The sequence below is a fragment of the Pollachius pollachius genome, assembly GCF_949987615.1.
Source record: "Pollachius pollachius genome assembly, chromosome: 15".
NCBI lineage: Eukaryota > Metazoa > Chordata > Actinopteri > Gadiformes > Gadidae > Pollachius > Pollachius pollachius.
Window position 1 is genome coordinate 12,494,688 of NC_136948.1, and position 16,502 is coordinate 12,511,189.

Here is a 16,502-nt window from a genome sequence, read left to right on the forward strand (position 1 = left end):
GCTTGGCACAACCTTCACTGTTCTATATACTGCGACGTGTGCATTATTCAGAAAATAGTATGCCACAGCTTCAGGCTTGACTTCTGGTTCCCCGCTCATGGTGTAGAATAAGATAAACAAAAGGCAGAGGGGACTAATGCAAGACTCCCTGTCATCTCAGGAGCAGCGTCTTCACATTCCCAGGGAGAGAGCGCCTGCAACGTTATGCAAGCATGTTTAATTGCTTTAAGACACAGATGCTGGGCAGGATGCAGCATCTGTGGGGTCTGAAGGGGCTTTGGTTGCAGCGGAGGGAGCGGGAGTGTGAATGAAGGCATGAATCCAGGCTTTGTCTCCTTTTCTTATCAGTGCGCCGAATTGGTTCGTAATATCAGAAAGGCAGCGAGGCGTGAGGCCGTGGCGGCGTTCATGAGGCTGTTGTTCTGCCTGTTATCTTGAACACCTGCTCCTCAGACCTGCTCCTCAGACCTGCTCCTCAGACCTGCTCCTCAGAGGACAGCAGGATTCCTCCGTCCACACAACACACTGACAGGAGCAGGGGGAGCTGGAAACACAAACACACGTGCACGCACACACAGACACACATGTACACACATACACATACACAGGCAAAAGCACAAGCACACGCCGAATACACACACACACACACACACACACACACACACACACACACACATAGACAGGCAAACGCACATGCACACGCACGCACACACACAAACAAACACACACCTACACATACACGCACACACACAAACACGCACACACACAGACATATACATGCCTGCACACATACATAACCACACCAGTCACACATATACATACACACACACACACACACACACACATACACCCAAGGACACACACACAGCACACCGATTTGGCATATGCTCTATGCTAATTACGCTTCATTAGATTACAATTTCTGGGGAGGTCATTTTGAGTTTACATTAGACAAATGATCATAAAACAACATGGTAAGGAGGGAATGATGTTGTACTAGCACTGACAAAATAGCCCCATGTGTCTCCAAACATGAAGCAAGTAGAAGGTATCAACACAGTGACTCACACTGGCCCCAGACCAGCTAGATGATATAAAGAATCAGGTTAATTGCATTGCTTACTATGATATCTTTCTCCTACATGAGTTCCTTGCCAAACATCATCCTTGAATCGTATAATTAAGTATAATCAGAATGGATTCATTGTGCAACCATCAGAATGAATGAATGTGCATTCATTCATTCACGACCCGTCACAGAGAATCAACTTGAGCGAACGATGTTGAGTAATAGGGCTTGTTGATGGAGGCCACACTCGATTTCTTTTCCTGAACTTCAATCTAAAAATCGATTAAAGTGCTAACTGCCTAACGACAGAGGCCGGGCCGAAACCACTGGGTCCTTAACACGAGATCTGTCTTCATTATTGCATTGTCTCTGAGTTTGGAGAGAGAAAAGTTTTTTCCTGACTTTTTTTGGATGCAGTCAGAGATGAGCTTGCTTCCCCAAATGCCAGCATATGTTTTCCTATTTCTCGCCGTCTCAGCTCATAATTCGTTTAGCTGAGGCTTTGGCGGACTGGAGACGGGGCCAATTCATTTACGGGGGGACCACAATCACATAAGGGCCCTCAAGGGCCCACTGATGAATGACCAGGTCAATATTAGATCCTATTAAGAGAGTGCAATTGTTTGCAATCAATTAAAACAAAGAATAAAGAAGAATCTTATAAAAGAAAACAGAAAGCAGGCTGCAACTGCAACCCGTTTTATTTATAATGTTCTAAACATGCAGAGTAGCATCCACAGTACATGATGTAAACGTGTCTTGTCAGTAGTAGCCCATTGTTCGTGTGTTTACAGAAGAGGAAGGTGGGCTAAACGAGGACGAGCCGGAGCTAAGTGCTTGGCTAGCTCAGTCGTACCATGGATCCCATTCTCCATAATTTCCCCCTACAGTCGGCACAATCTGAACTGCAGGGCCACTCGATCAAAAGCCCTCTGACAGAGAGGTGGGATGAAAAGGGATGGATGGGTTGTCATGCAGCCATCTTCGAGCTACCACTGACAGAGAGCTGCCATTGTGCAACTTGCATCAAAGAGAGAGTGGGAGAGAGAGAGAGAGAGAGAGAGAGAGAGAGAGAGAGAGATACAGAAAGAGAGAGAGAGAGAATTGGCTGCATGATTGGACAGCCAGCCAGAGGAAATTGATTGTATTAATTCAATGCAAACATGCAGAATACACAATTCAATATGAATGACACCGAGATGTAATTGGTTCTGTGTTGGTCAAAGCAGAACGCCTGGTTGATTTAGCAGTATTAGACGGTAGTTTCAATAATTAACTCACATCCAAAGTGCCGTCAAAATCTTGGTGCTGTCAACTGGTGGTGTAATTGCATTTATGGAATGGAAGTTATTCTCTATGTCTCTGCCTGGCTGCCTGTCTGTCTGACTATATGTCTCTCCCTCTTACACTCTCTCTCTCTATTTTACGTTAAGTCTTACGTAACAGTTTTGCCAAAAAATAATTTTATCCAACTGGGTAATCCAGCACAATAGAGATTTAATACTGACTAACTATGGTAGATCGAAGTAGGCAGAGGAAATCAATCAATACAAAAATAAGAATACGCATTATTTCCAATAACTCACGACATCTCGACTATACCACGAGTCCGGTCTAATATTTCAACATTAATGAACGAAATATATTAAAAGACGATGCTGATCACTTCACCAGCAAAAAATAATAATAAAAAAAAACTCCGACACAGATCTAATGTTCTTTGAACGTGTTACTTACTTCTATGACTAGAGTATCCTGGGTAATAGCCATAGTAACCAGTGATCCTCAGAATCCTATCTTCAATATCATGCACACCGTTAGCAGTCACTTTAGGGTTGATATCCCCGAAGAGAGAGTGGCCGCTGCCCGACGACGTTGGCTTGCCTGGTAAGTGTGTATTCTTCACGGGTTCCAGCAGACCACTGGGCTGGGGGTCTCCACCGCCCTCAGCAACACTTTCCCTGCTTATCATTGTAGGTCCAAGCGGACGGAAGATCAGGAAGGCTTTTGAAACTGCGGTACGATCACTATGCGAGGAGGACCCGTGTCAACAGTGATCGGCTCGATGAGGACATTCACATTCCATCACTGATGCTATCGGACGCACTGCGAGTTTATCGAACCCGTGGAGCAGTGGTTCGGGGATTGACCGCTAGGGGGCGTTTTATTACTATCATGGAGAGCCTCTGAAGCCTCTAGCCCTCTTAAAATATCCATGCTCTGTCCCCAAGTGTAATTTCAATAGTCTATGGACAAAGTAGTTATTTTGTCACTGCACATGATTCTGTCATCATTGTATGGAATTTGCATTGGAAATTCTGAAATGTTCTTATTATATAAATAAATATATATCTTTAGTTTAAATGGATGATGTATTTAGTTTTGAAGTGAACATGAATAGGCCTAATCATGCAATTCTGGCAGCCCGAATATTTGTTCTCTATTGCAGTGCTTCATTATTTGATATCAAATAATTGATTCATCATTATTTTTAAATGCATGTGGAATATGCCTGCGTAACTGTGTATGAAACTGCGTATATAAATTAATATAAAGTACCCATCATTTTCGGCCAGAGGGCTATATAGCTGCAATTGTTTTTTCCATATTTCAGCCAGAAGACTGAGCATTCAAATTAATTTGCACCCTGCCTACGATCCATGCGCTCTGCATTTGCGCTGTCCAACAAGTTGCGACATAAAGTATCGTACATAAAGCGTTCCATCCCCAAAAACAATCTCATCTCCACAGCTGGCCGGTGGTTCGTGAGCTGATCACGTGACTAGACCGCCCCCCGCCACGCCACCAAAACCAGCTCACGGATTCGGTCCCAAAACCGCTGACTGCTGGGCTCCAAATCCAATGAACGGGAACTCCAACGCCTCTCCCGATACGCCTTCGTCCAAGTCCTCCGCTTTTTGTGTGAAATTGATTTCCAGTGCGTGGAGAATTCGGGCACCCCTGTTGGCATTGTGCTGCTTGTACACACACTGCGCGCGCGCGCACACACACACACACACACACACACACACACACACACACACACACACACACACACACGTTACGGTCTTATGACGCCCTTGGACGCCAGCCCCCCCCCCCCCCCACACACACCTCATGTTCCTTTGTTGCAGTTTGTTGTTGTTGTTGTTGTCCTCTTTTCTTCCTTTCTCCAGAGCACTTATCTCTGCATACAATTCAGGCTAAGCTTTATGCTTCCAACAATGAAAGCATCCCGTGCCCAGAAAGTTTCCCCAAGCCTTTTGTGAACCACTGTGCTATTTTCTTATTACTTTTTCTCCCCGGGAGACAAGCTTTTTTTTTTCTTTAGTTTTGTTTATTTGTATCACTTCTTCTATGCTTAAGTATTTTTTTTTAAAGAAACGGGTTTATGGAATATAGACTACAATATGAGTAATTTCCCGCCGTAGGCCTACAACAAAATAAACCATCACATGATAAGATGATTATTATCGTGGCTGGTTTATTTCAGATGCCTATACGCTGGGGGGGGTTGATTGTACTTCAATGGTATACCGGCTGTCTCCAACTCCCTCGCTCTACGCATGAGCGGAGACAGGGTCCGCTCTGCTTCTCGTTCTCCCGCCTCCCAGTCACTGAACGCTTGCTGCTGAATGAGCCACTTTGTGGTAACGAAGAACGAGCCATCAGAAGTGAACAACAAGATTTTGTGGAGCAGAAAAACGCACTGGGAGGAAAAACTGGCCTTTTCCAATTATACCTTGGTAATGAGGTTTAAACTCGGCCTTTTGTCTCCCCGGCGTTATACGAGGTTCAGTGGAGGAGCGCCGTGATGCAAGCCGCTCCCCTGTGGCCCATAAGTTCATGTTAGGGTTTTCTAATTTCCATTTTCTTAGTCTCTTCCCTCCCTTGTGTGTTCCAACCTTGACTTGTCCTCAGTGCGGCTTCCATCAGAACCACCAAGAATCCGTAACTCCCCTCTCTGTTCCTCCTCTAGATGTTTAAGAGCACTCCCCTCTCTGTTCCTCCTCTAGATGTTCTAGAGCACTCTCCTCTCTGTTCCTCCTCTACATGTTCTAGAGTAATCCCCTCTCTGTTCCTCCTCTACATGTTCTAGAGCACTCTCCTCTCTGTTCCTCCTCTACATGTTCTAGAGCACTCTCCTCTCTGTTCCTCCTCTACATGTTCTAGAGCACTCTCCTCTCTGTTCCTCCTCTACATGTTCTAGAGCACTCTCCTCTCTGTTCCGCGTCTACATGTTCTAGAGCACTCTCCTCTCTGTTCCATCTCTAGATGATCAGAACAACCCTGCCTCCAACACTCGCCTCTCTTTTCCATCTCTAGATGATCAGAACCAGCACTCTCCTTTCTGTTCCACCTCTACATGCTCCCCCTATCAGAAGAGGAGGCTCAGGCTGGTGCTGCCTATGGCCCATGGACCAGGTATCCAAACAGCAAAAGCCCCCATTGGAATAACTCAAAGGAAGCAAAGAGGGGCTTAAAATTCAATCCCATTCATTCCAATCAAGCAGTGTTATGGCTGGCCATGATGGGTTAACCAGGGGATCAGATGAGCCACACGCTCAATCAAACGGTTAAACGGCCATGTTGCGCCGCTCTGACTGGGGGGGGGGGGGGGGGGGGGGGGGGGGGGGGGGGGGGGGGGGGGGTGAGATAGCAGAATGTTTCAGCAGCGTTAAATACAATCCCTTTCCCTAACCGGCGTGGAAGGGCACTTTGAGGAGACAGTGCGTCACATGTGACTTCATCCCCAAGCCAATGGCTGCACACCAGCACCCCCTACAGAGTCACCTTAGAGATCAGTGACCGAGTTCTGGCTGTATAAATATTCAATGGGGACTAAAGATAACCCTGCCCGTGCCTTCAAGAGAGGGAGAGAGAGAGGGAGAGAGAGAGAGGGAGGGAGAGAGAGCGAGGGAGAAGGAGAGAGAGGGAGAGGGAGGGAGAGAGAGGGTGGGAGGGAGAGATAGAGAGAGGGAGAGAGAGGGAGGGAGAGGAGAGAGCGGGAGAGGGAGGGAGAGAGAGGGCGGGAGGGAGAGAGATAGAGAGAGAGAGGGAAAGAGAGCGATATGGAGAGAGAGAGGAGAGAGAGAGGGAGGGAGAGAGAAAGAAAGAGAGAGAGGGAGAGAGAGGGGGAGAGAGGGATAGGGAAAGAGAGGGGGAGAGAGAGGGAGACAGAGTGAGAGAGGGGGAGAGAGAGAGAGGGAGAGAGGGAGAGGGAGTTAGAGGAAGAGAGAGGGAGCGAGAGGAAGAGAGAGAGAGAGGGCGGTAGAGAAGGAGAGAGAGAGAGCGAGAGGAAGAGAGAGAGAGAGAGAGAGAGAGAGAGAGAGAGAGAGAGAGAGAGAGAGAGGGAGAGAGGGAGTGATGGACAGGGAAGGACAGAGGGAGAGAGGGGGAGAGGAGAGAGGAAGGGAGAGGGAGAGAAGGATATGGAGAGAGAAGAGAGGGAGAGAGCGTGAGGGAGAGTTGGTTGTCATTTGAATATGGACGCTCAATCGTAGCCTAATCCCTTGTTAGCCTGCAAAGGTCACAATTTAAAGGCACCGTAAATATTTAATACCTCTGATCTCCAGGTTGCTTTCATGTTGCGTGACTTTAATCAGAGAAAGTCTTGGATTGGAAATGGGACAAGCATGGTCAACGAATTATAATCAGTCGGAGCCACAGCATTGACAAAGACATATTCTTCATTAAATATGCAAACCGGACTAAAATCGGAAATAATAAAAGCAAGGATTTATAGGCAACATAGCATATTGTTCCCATCTCCCTTTAATGACTTTGATAATAGAGCTCCCAAATTGTAAGTAGATAGGAAAAATATCCAATCAGAATGCAAATGTTTTCTTCAGTCATTTATGATTTGATGCCTGATGATGTTACGCTGCTAACTGCAACCGATTGAATAATCAAACGTCTAAAGTCGTTTTTAGAGTAAAAATAAAATGCCTCCTCTGCCTTAGGTATGCCAGTCTGAATGAATAAATAAAAGATATGGTGACCTGACGAGACTATTTTAAAAACAGACGGCGGTGCTTCGCTTACACACCGACATGCCGAGTCACTCCCTCCCTGCCAGCATGCTTTTAGAGGAAGGCGGTTTAACATGCACTGTCGTACACATCACGGTGATGGAGCGAGCGGTGTTAGGGGTCCTATGTTCTCGATGTGAGATTCAGCCTCGAGGCTGAATCTCACATCTACATCCGTTGACAAGAAAGCATTTACAACAGGTGTTTCTACATGAAAATGTACTCAACATCCAGTCGTCTGTCGAACCATCGCTGTAAAGGACCTGCAAGGTAAACATGTCCAATCAGGGTGATGCATCCCTCTTCGTCAAACGAAAATCCCAGTCTGGCTTGTGACATAATTGAATGCACTCACCTGGAGATGTTGACAATCCATGCTATGTGACAAATGCATGAAATCCATTCATTATTTTACTGTCTACCATTTAATTTCTTCTTTATTGAAGAGACTAAAATCTTATTGTGGAAGGGGGAAATCTGTTGAGGTCTTGTTTTTTTGAGGGGAGTCACATTATGACTACTGACACATGAAAGGCCTCCTAACCGGAGGACAGACAATCCACGTCTGTGATTGTATTGAAAGCTCTAGGGATGGTAAGATGCTATGCTACTGTGCAAAGGAATTTATCCTATTGGCTGATGGTTGCCCATCCATCAGTACACCACACTATGTAAAGTGAGCTGATTCGCTGCTTCATTATGTGTAAATGTACTGAACGCGATTAGCTAGGGGATAGCGTTTTCCTACTGCCAGCTACCATCAGGCCACGGGACAGAAGCTAGCATGCAGTGTTTAACCTGCTCTTCCCCAAGGGGGACTCAGGGTGCTTGGTGAAAATTGTAGATTTACGACCTCTCTGGGGCTAATAAAGTTAGGGCTCTAAACCTGTGTAGCTTCCCCTGCATGGTCCGGCCCTTTCCTCCCTGTCGCCACGGTGATGGATGAGGCCCACGAGGGAGAGGGTGGAGGATGAGGAATGGAGGAGCAATGGGACGTTTAGGCGGGGTGGAGGGGGGAAACAGACAAGGCGTGGGCTGGATGCAATGCGACTGACAGTCATGTCCAAATGCAGGCACTGGTTGAGAGTCATGTCCTCAGACACTGGTCTGAGAGTCAAGTTAATTTTAATAGAATTTATATTTTATATTTATATTTATATATAGTTCTCACCCTATATATATATATTAATTAAAGCAACCCATTTGCAGGGTTTAGGGTGATTGAATAAATTTTACCATGATGTATATTTTATAGGGCCTATATCACCCTGAACCACCCTCACTCTATCACCCTAAACCTTGCAAAGTGCTTGCGTTAATTAATCACATTTTATGATCCAATACCAGCAGACACATCAAAAAGGTTAATCTGTGGACAACTGACATCCCGTAAACATCAAACTCATCGTTTAAGGGAATAAAACCTGCATCAAAGAACCAAGCGGTCAACAATTTGTTCATTTAGCGGCCCTATTTCTCCTTTATATTCCAGCTGTCATACTCTGGTCCAGCAGTACACCCACTACAGGGAGGGAACGAGCACTCGTTCTGAACACCAGATCTAAACCCACTCTCCTCACAGCTCATTGGGTTCACTGGCATCGAAGGAAATCAATGCTCAGAGGCCACCTCATCGCGTACAACAGGCCGCTAGTTCTCGCCCTGAAGGGTTTCTAGGATGGGGGTTGCAATCGACTAGGGGGGGAATCTATCAAGCATCCTGCACCTGGCCCTCAATGCCAGGCATCGCCAGCCACTGTGACATGTTGGAGCTGCTGTCCTCCAGTGACAGGGGGAGGAGCAGGGCCCATGCATTAACGAGGGTGGGGGGGGCGTCTCGGTTTATCGACTCCTCTGGATCTGTTACTCATGGCAGTGCTCCGCCCTCAGGAGTACAGGAGCCCTCAGGGTCCTATAGGCTCCTCATATGACCTCCATGTCCAGTGGATCACTGTCTCCTCCAGTCTATTGACGTGATGGTTTACCTGGGTAAAGGGGAGGCACGTTGGTTTATGTCCATCATTTCACTGTAAAGAAATGGAAATTATCAAGAATTCTGAAATACACTGTGTGTATATTTAAAGATTTTACATAAAATATAACAATGTGTGTTGCAAAGAGAATAAATGATTGTCATATAGGCCTATTTATATATTCCATCAAATATTTATCTTGAAATGTAAGACCATTTATATATATATATATATATATATATAGGGGGAACAGAATAGCTTGGGTTTAAACATGGTCTCTCATTTCAGGATAAATATTTGAAGTAATTCTCAAATTCAGACATAAAATCTGGGTTTCACTGCAGCCCGGAAACCGAAAACTTTTCCAAGTATTTAGTTGCACCTTGAGACAAATTAGTATTCCGGTGATGTCACATTTCATGATCCTACTAAGATTTTTTTTATTATTTATTATTAAAACCATTTGTTCACGGTGCCTTTGAAAAGACAGGTACTACTTTGGCGAACAAGGCCTCACCTTACTGAAGATCTGTCTTCCAGATAAGTAACGCAGTAAGGGCCAATATAAAACATTGGGTCTGCAGGGAACAACCCAGCTTTTATAGAAGGATTCATTGGCTCGGCCAACGCGCCCTGAACAAAATGCCATTAACAAGGACAATGTGCTTGGTGCAGGGAGGTAAGGGCAGAGTCCATTAGACCACAACCCTCCTGCGGTCTTTCATTTTGGAAATATTCATGTATGAAGGGTCAAACACAAATATGCTCCTATTTCAAATGGAGGGTATAACTGTATTTTCGGGAGTTCACTCAAGGGATGGCATTGATTGGTATTGCTCCGTTTTCTCTCATGTGTTTGCTTTTATAAACCGAGTCACACGGTAGAATATGATATCCCAGTTTGTACTTGATTGCCACCCTCTGGAGGAAAAGGGTTTTGCAGTAATTCTATCAAATGGCCATAGTAGACCTACTCAACTGCAATCCTGCAAGTGACCACATGTGTGCAACCTCACCCAGAGTCCAATCAGTCGGACTCGGGCCAGGTGATGCTGCTGAGACCAGCCACCATCCAGACACACTTCCACAGGTATGTTTGGTTTGTTCCTCCATTTTGCTGACGCAGGGAACAGCTGTATTGATGTTCAGGAGAACCCTCATCACCTGAATACATGGGGGAACATGGGACACATGAAAGGTGCTTTTTACAATGAATCACAGATGTTTAATAACAAGGGGTTTTCCAGCCACCAAGGATCTGAACCGCAGACTCCCGGCTCTCTGGTTGAAACCAACTATGTATTCATGTGGGGGTCCATCTTTTAAGAGGCATTATTGTCAGGTTATAAAAATATTTTTTAATAATATAATTTAAATAAATCCAAATAATAATAAAAAGATTTCAACGGTTATGCAACTGCTGAAGTGCTATTCTCGACTAAAATACATTTGAAGAAAAACTTATTTTATATTATTTTAATTGATCAATTATTTATAATAAAAACATGTATAACAAATACAGTCAATACTTTCATGTTTAGCTTTTCATCCTACTTCCATGTAGGATGTATGATTTGAGAAAGGTATAAATGATTTGATTAGGGTTACACAATTTCTTTGAAAAATTCCCTTGTAATCAAGAAAACTACAAGAAAAGTTTCCAAACTGAAACTTAAATTAATGAACTGCTTGGCAAGCTAATTGGGGATAGTTGATATTTCCAATAGCTTTTAATTATTTGTTATTATTGGATTGTTATTTGTAAGTATCAAATGAGCAATGCATTCTATTAAACGTTGAACTCTAATGGTTGTCCGTTTTGATAAGATCGAGAAACCTCAACCTCCATTTTCATTGTGTGTGTGTGTGGTTGGGTGTGTGTATGTGTTGGTGGTGTTCATATTGGGTTGATTTCCACCCTATGGACAACCTTTAACACAATTGCATATCATGTAAACCATAATCAAATCTCAACGACTATAGGGTCTCCCACTCCATTACAAGAAAGCATTGCTCAATCATTGCCTGGGAAATAGAGAATAGAAGTAATTTCAGACTCATAACTGTTGCCAGGTCTCTCAGTCAAGCCGCCAAAGGCCTGGATCTGAAAACAGATTGGATTGAACTGACGTTCCCCCAGTGAACCCTTTAAACATGAACACAACCCAGAGAGACATGATCGCTTCAGATCGAGACAAATTATGTCTGGAATAGTACCATCAAAGGGAGTGTATGTTTATCACGCATTTGTTTACAGTTGGAGAAAAATGCTGACCTATTTTGTAGTGGAGTGAGTTTGATCCAAATCATAATGGTCAATATTCACTCAAGCTCTATAATCGAATTGGGTACAAATTTCAGCTTGTACGTAAATGGAAAGACGACGTGAACCTTGAGAGGCGTCGATCTGCCTCTCTAGATTAGTCATGGTTTGGAACAAATAAAAAACAAAATCAAGTGAGGGACTTGATGACCCCTGTGACTGAATTTCTCGAAATTTGTGCTGAAACACAACTTAAAGGTGCAGTGTGTACAGTTTTGTATCATCTTGGGGAACGCAAAAATACTTGGCGAATATAAGTATAATCCCATGAAAGTAATAATTGGTGTGTTTTCTTCGTTACCTTAGATGAAGCTTTTATATATACATATAGCGAGCGGGTCCTCTTCCTCAGAGGCCGCCATGTTGCATCATCATATTTCTACAGAAGCCCAAAATGGACGAACTGCTCTAGATAAGCTGCCTTTGGCATTTTTAACAGTCACCCTTACCTGTAAGCTATCGCCTTTAGTTTTACAGTTTTCTTAGTAAATAACTCAATACGATTTATTAAAAAAGAGTAAGGCATAATTTTGGAAGCATCTACTTACTCTTTAAATGTCAGTAAGGGACAGGGAGAGGGGAGGATTATTCAGTTTGTTGCGCTCTGCAATCTCACTGCTAGATGCCACTAAATCCTACACACTGCACCTTTTATTAGATGTAGATTGCTCATTATTTCCTAAACGCAGCATTTTTGGATGATGGGACTAATCGCTGGCACATGAACACCCTCTTAAAACTTCAAATAATGAAGTTAGTTTAAATGCTTCGAGGGAATAAATGCTAGTTCATATTCTGTATTTTGTTCTTTTTCTTAGGTTCTGTACACATGTACCATTAGAACCTAATCAGAAACATTAGAACCTACATCAGTAGGCAAAGGCCTCAAGACTGAACAGACTGTGAGTGTGGCTGGCAGTGTCAACTGGCCTTTAATGCCCCATTCCTTATGTCCCGTTGTTGCCGTTTGTAATCCAACAAGCATTCGCTCTTTCTCAAGTGCCCTGTGCATTTAGTTCAAATGAGCTTGCAATATGGCATCTGCTGCTGGCCTTCAGTGTCAACCATTGATCTCTGTCAGGGCCTAGTTTATAGGCTTCCCAGCAATACTGATGGCAAGTTACTTTTCTTCAAGGATGTCAGAGTAAGCATTTTCTGGGGCACTAAAACTGAGGGCAAAATCTGTTTACTGTTATTATCTCTCTGATCACGTTCAGTTTGTATTGGTGGTGTTAATAATAAATGACAGCGCCTTCTGTGTGATACTGTATTACTCCTTAGTTTCCAATATAAAAATCAATAGGAAAATACAGAGGACAGGTTTTTTCTGATTTTATTTCACCCAAGTTTGAAACCATCCTTGATTCATTGACAGATATAAAGGTATCTTTTTGTCTATTCAGCAAAAAGCGATAAAAGAAATGTAAGATAATAAGCACAGTTGTAACGCATGTATGCACAGACACACACACACAACGTACAACAAATTTGAGTCGAGTCTTTAAACTCCAAAAACAAGTAAATTCGATACTTCATGAAGACAGTGGTACAACAAAAAACAACACATATCAAACCCGATAAATTCTAATTAATTCTAGAATCCCAAATTGCTATCTATTCTTTGGATTACTAACGATCGTGGGATAAAACAAGCCTCCATAATAGAGTTGGAACGAGTCGTTTAGTACAAACTGCAGCGCATAACCTTCTACAGTTGATCTTTTGTTCATCTATGTGACATTTATGATGTTAATTTGTCAAATCCAGCAGAGAGAGCTGGAACCCTAATTACATAACATGGTTCCATGGGAATGACCATTGCATCCTAATGTGACTTGTTCCTCTCGACTTCCTATTTCTCCAGAGACCTGCTGTTGGCTTCCACGCACCATATCCTCTCCGATACCATCTGCCGTTGTACATGACAATGAATGCAAGTATGCTGGTAACTATCTGCCTGCATCTTTCCAGTCACAAAGTGCCCTTGTCTCTCTCCCCGGTGCATTTCACGGAGCTCTCACTGTCAGAATTTAATTTCCAAGGGTTCCAAGTCTGCTGACTTTTTTATGGACCGGAATAAGTCTATTATCATGATTACTAAATTGATACACAATACGATCTTTTGAAATATATGTATCACAGTAAGTGTAGTCAAATTGAACAAGGGTTAATACAGAACATGTATACATCTTGCTAAAGAATTCCATCAGAATCTGTTCTGCACAGAACATGATTCGAGTCGATCTAACGGATGAATCATATAGTCCTACTGGTGCTGACCAAACACTGGTTCCTGCAGAGTGCACACATGTAAACCATGTGCCTATATATTTAGTGCACGGCACATTTCCCAGGGTGCTGTTTTTTGATGTATCACAGCTGCTCAACATCTGCAGATGTGTTTCCTGCCCGGAGTAAAACAGGGTCTACCCGTTCCTGTGCACATTTCCCATGATTGCGTGCTGAGCGGGATCCTGTTGCCCCCCCCCCCCCCTCCCCCTATACACCCAGTAATCTAATCTGGGATCCCCTCACACTGGAAGACACAGAGCCACGAGGCATTCTGCCCTAATGCTTACGAGAGACATCCATTACTAAATCCCTCGCCACTGTGTGGTCACAACAAGACAAGCAGCAGTACAGTGCAGCCTCCTCTGATTAACGGGGCATTTCCTCCAGCGACTTCTTCAACATCGGTAAGGGCTCCCCCCCCCCCAACTCAAGAGACATGCAACTGCACTTCGAAGTGTTTAGGTTTCAAGGAAAGGGGGCAACCCCCCCCGAACATAATCTGGTGCACGCAATCCCCCCTTAATGTCACGTGGGCAAATGCAGGCCCTGGCAGAACTCTCCCCTTATCTGCTAGCTGGCGGATGGTTGGTGATGAACGGCGGGTCCCATTGGCCCTTGGTTGCCGAGCCCCCTGCCCCCCTTCCTCCACACACACACACCCCTCCCCCCATTTACTTTCCCCTGCAGAACCTATAGAGTCCATTGAACCTCTCTGCAGAGAGCTGTGGTTTAACTCAGGGCTGTAGATCTCTCTCAGGTACAAAGTTTCACAATATAACTTATTGGTTCATGGTAGGAGCAGTAAGGAGAAAATAAACTATACAAGGAGATAAGAAAAGAGAAAGGAGGTGGTGGAAACCCATCGCAAGCAATCCTTTAGAAATTAAACATGGCAAACAAAAAAACAAACAGCTCTCCGACCCAGTGTTCCCCTACTCATCGCTCCGTTACGGCTGACTCCTGCCCTCTGGACTGAGTAACGGCCATCTTAGCTCTCTTCCACTTCCTGTTCAGCCGTCCGGGCGCGTCCCACATGTGTGTTAGGCGTGTTATGACCACGCTTGACAACGTCTCACGTAAATCACCCAGCCTTTCATCTCCTCCGTCCTGTGATGGATCTCTCCATCTGGGTGGTGGGGATGAGGATGGGGGTGTTGGTGGTGGTCTCTCTTTACATGCCCCAGTGAGTGTGAGGCACGGGGGGCTGGGGCGTCTGTGGGGTCTGGGGTGGCCCCCGGGAGCTGGGGCGGACCATGGAACATTAGAGAAGTGTGGCGATTGTTCCCTGGCAAAATATGTCACGATGATAGATGGTTCCCTTAACAAGGGAACACTCGTGTTTTGCTTCTTCCTCTTCTCAAGCGGTAACACAAGACTGAGGGTATTTGTGTTTCGCAGAGTTGAGGATACGCATGGTTCAGGTCCAGCTCCCTTGAACACCTCGGGTCTCTTTGCGTTGTTGGAATAACTTTGTTGTTCGGGGGAGAATAAGCTTTACCTCAGATCGCATTTCAGGGTTCGTTTCAGTCAAGGTGAAAAACTCGACGGGCTTGATTTGCTTTTTCTATGGTCGGATCCCAATAATGCTCAGACGTAATGGAATGAGAATCTCCTGGTCCTGTAACTTTGTTCTCACCATTCAAGCTGTATTTGCCATCCCAGGTCTGAGATTCGGCAGTTACGTAGTAGTAACTATTTTATGGAGTGTTTGAATCTATAAAAAATATAGAAACATCTAAAATGCCCCCCGAAGTGTGTGTGTGTGTGTGTGTGGGTGTGTGTGTGTGTGTGTGTGTGTGTGTGTGTGTGTGTGTGTGTGTGTGTGCGTGCGTGCGAGTGGCGGGGTGTGCTTGCCTTTGTGTGCATAAGTCTGTTTTTGTATACATTTTTAGTGTGATGCTTGTCTTAGATTATTCAACCTTGGTAGTTTGTGTGCGTGTGTGTGTTTGTGTGTCTGTGTACTTTCTAAATACACCCAGAGTTCTTTAGCCCCAACCTTCTGACTCATGTTGACGCAGAAGCAGCAGAATGTAAACAAAGGGAAATCCTCAGGTTTAATCTTTGACTTTTCAAACCGCTTTTCTTTTTTTTCTCACTTCTTCGCTTTTTAATTGACTTCCCTCCCCGAATGCGTGCCAGCCGTCACACTTTTTAACATGCATCATGTGTTCGTGTTGCAGACACATTCAGGCCAATATGCTGAAGACACGCATCTTTATAACTGTGCCAAACCAAGCACCCTGAATAACCTAGCCTTCCTTCACCATCGTTCAGCTGTCATTAAGAACCGGATGGCTCAAAATGTTGTCCAGCTGTCAGAAGATGTCGTTTTCTGTCTGCTAACAATGACAAAGCTGACATCCATGGTCTTGGCCCTGATCTCTTGTCAAGTGAGGCCTGTCAGTGTAGTGGTCCCCTGGCTACTAACCTCCTCCTCAAAGAGTCCTGCTGATGGTTTCGACCGCCACTGGAGCCACTCATCACCAAGCTTGTTCAGTCATGCTTTTCCAGTTATCAAACATTGCAAATAATTGATGCATGATACCACCAAAAGATCTGGAATGACTCATTCATACTTTAATCTTCCCTTCTCTCCTGCCTTAACCCAGCTGCTCTGTCTCACCTTCAGTCGGTACAAAATGTGGTTGCCATGCTGTCAAACAAAACAAGCCCTAGTTTATATATTATACATTTGTCCATATTACCCATATTCTGGCCTCCCTCCATTGGCTTCCTGTGCGAGTAGGAGTGGACTTCAAAATAGTTCTCATCACTAGATTGATGCTCCTTGACTCCTTCCACAAAGAAAG

At 44.4% G+C, this 16,502-nt stretch overlaps 1 protein-coding gene across 1 annotated transcript in view; it reads right to left on the reverse strand.

Moving 5' to 3' along the window:
- Positions 1–3,041, reverse strand: part of slc35f4 (solute carrier family 35 member F4) — a gene marked incomplete at both ends in the record, with an annotated part of 17,425 nt that extends 14,384 nt beyond the window's left edge. Inside the window, one exon of the mRNA XM_079751988.1 lies at positions 2,807–3,041. Coding sequence (XP_079608114.1) covers positions 2,807–3,041 — 235 coding nt within the window. The remainder of the gene's footprint in view (positions 1–2,806) is intronic.
- Between the last annotated feature and the right edge of the window lie 13,461 nt (positions 3,042–16,502).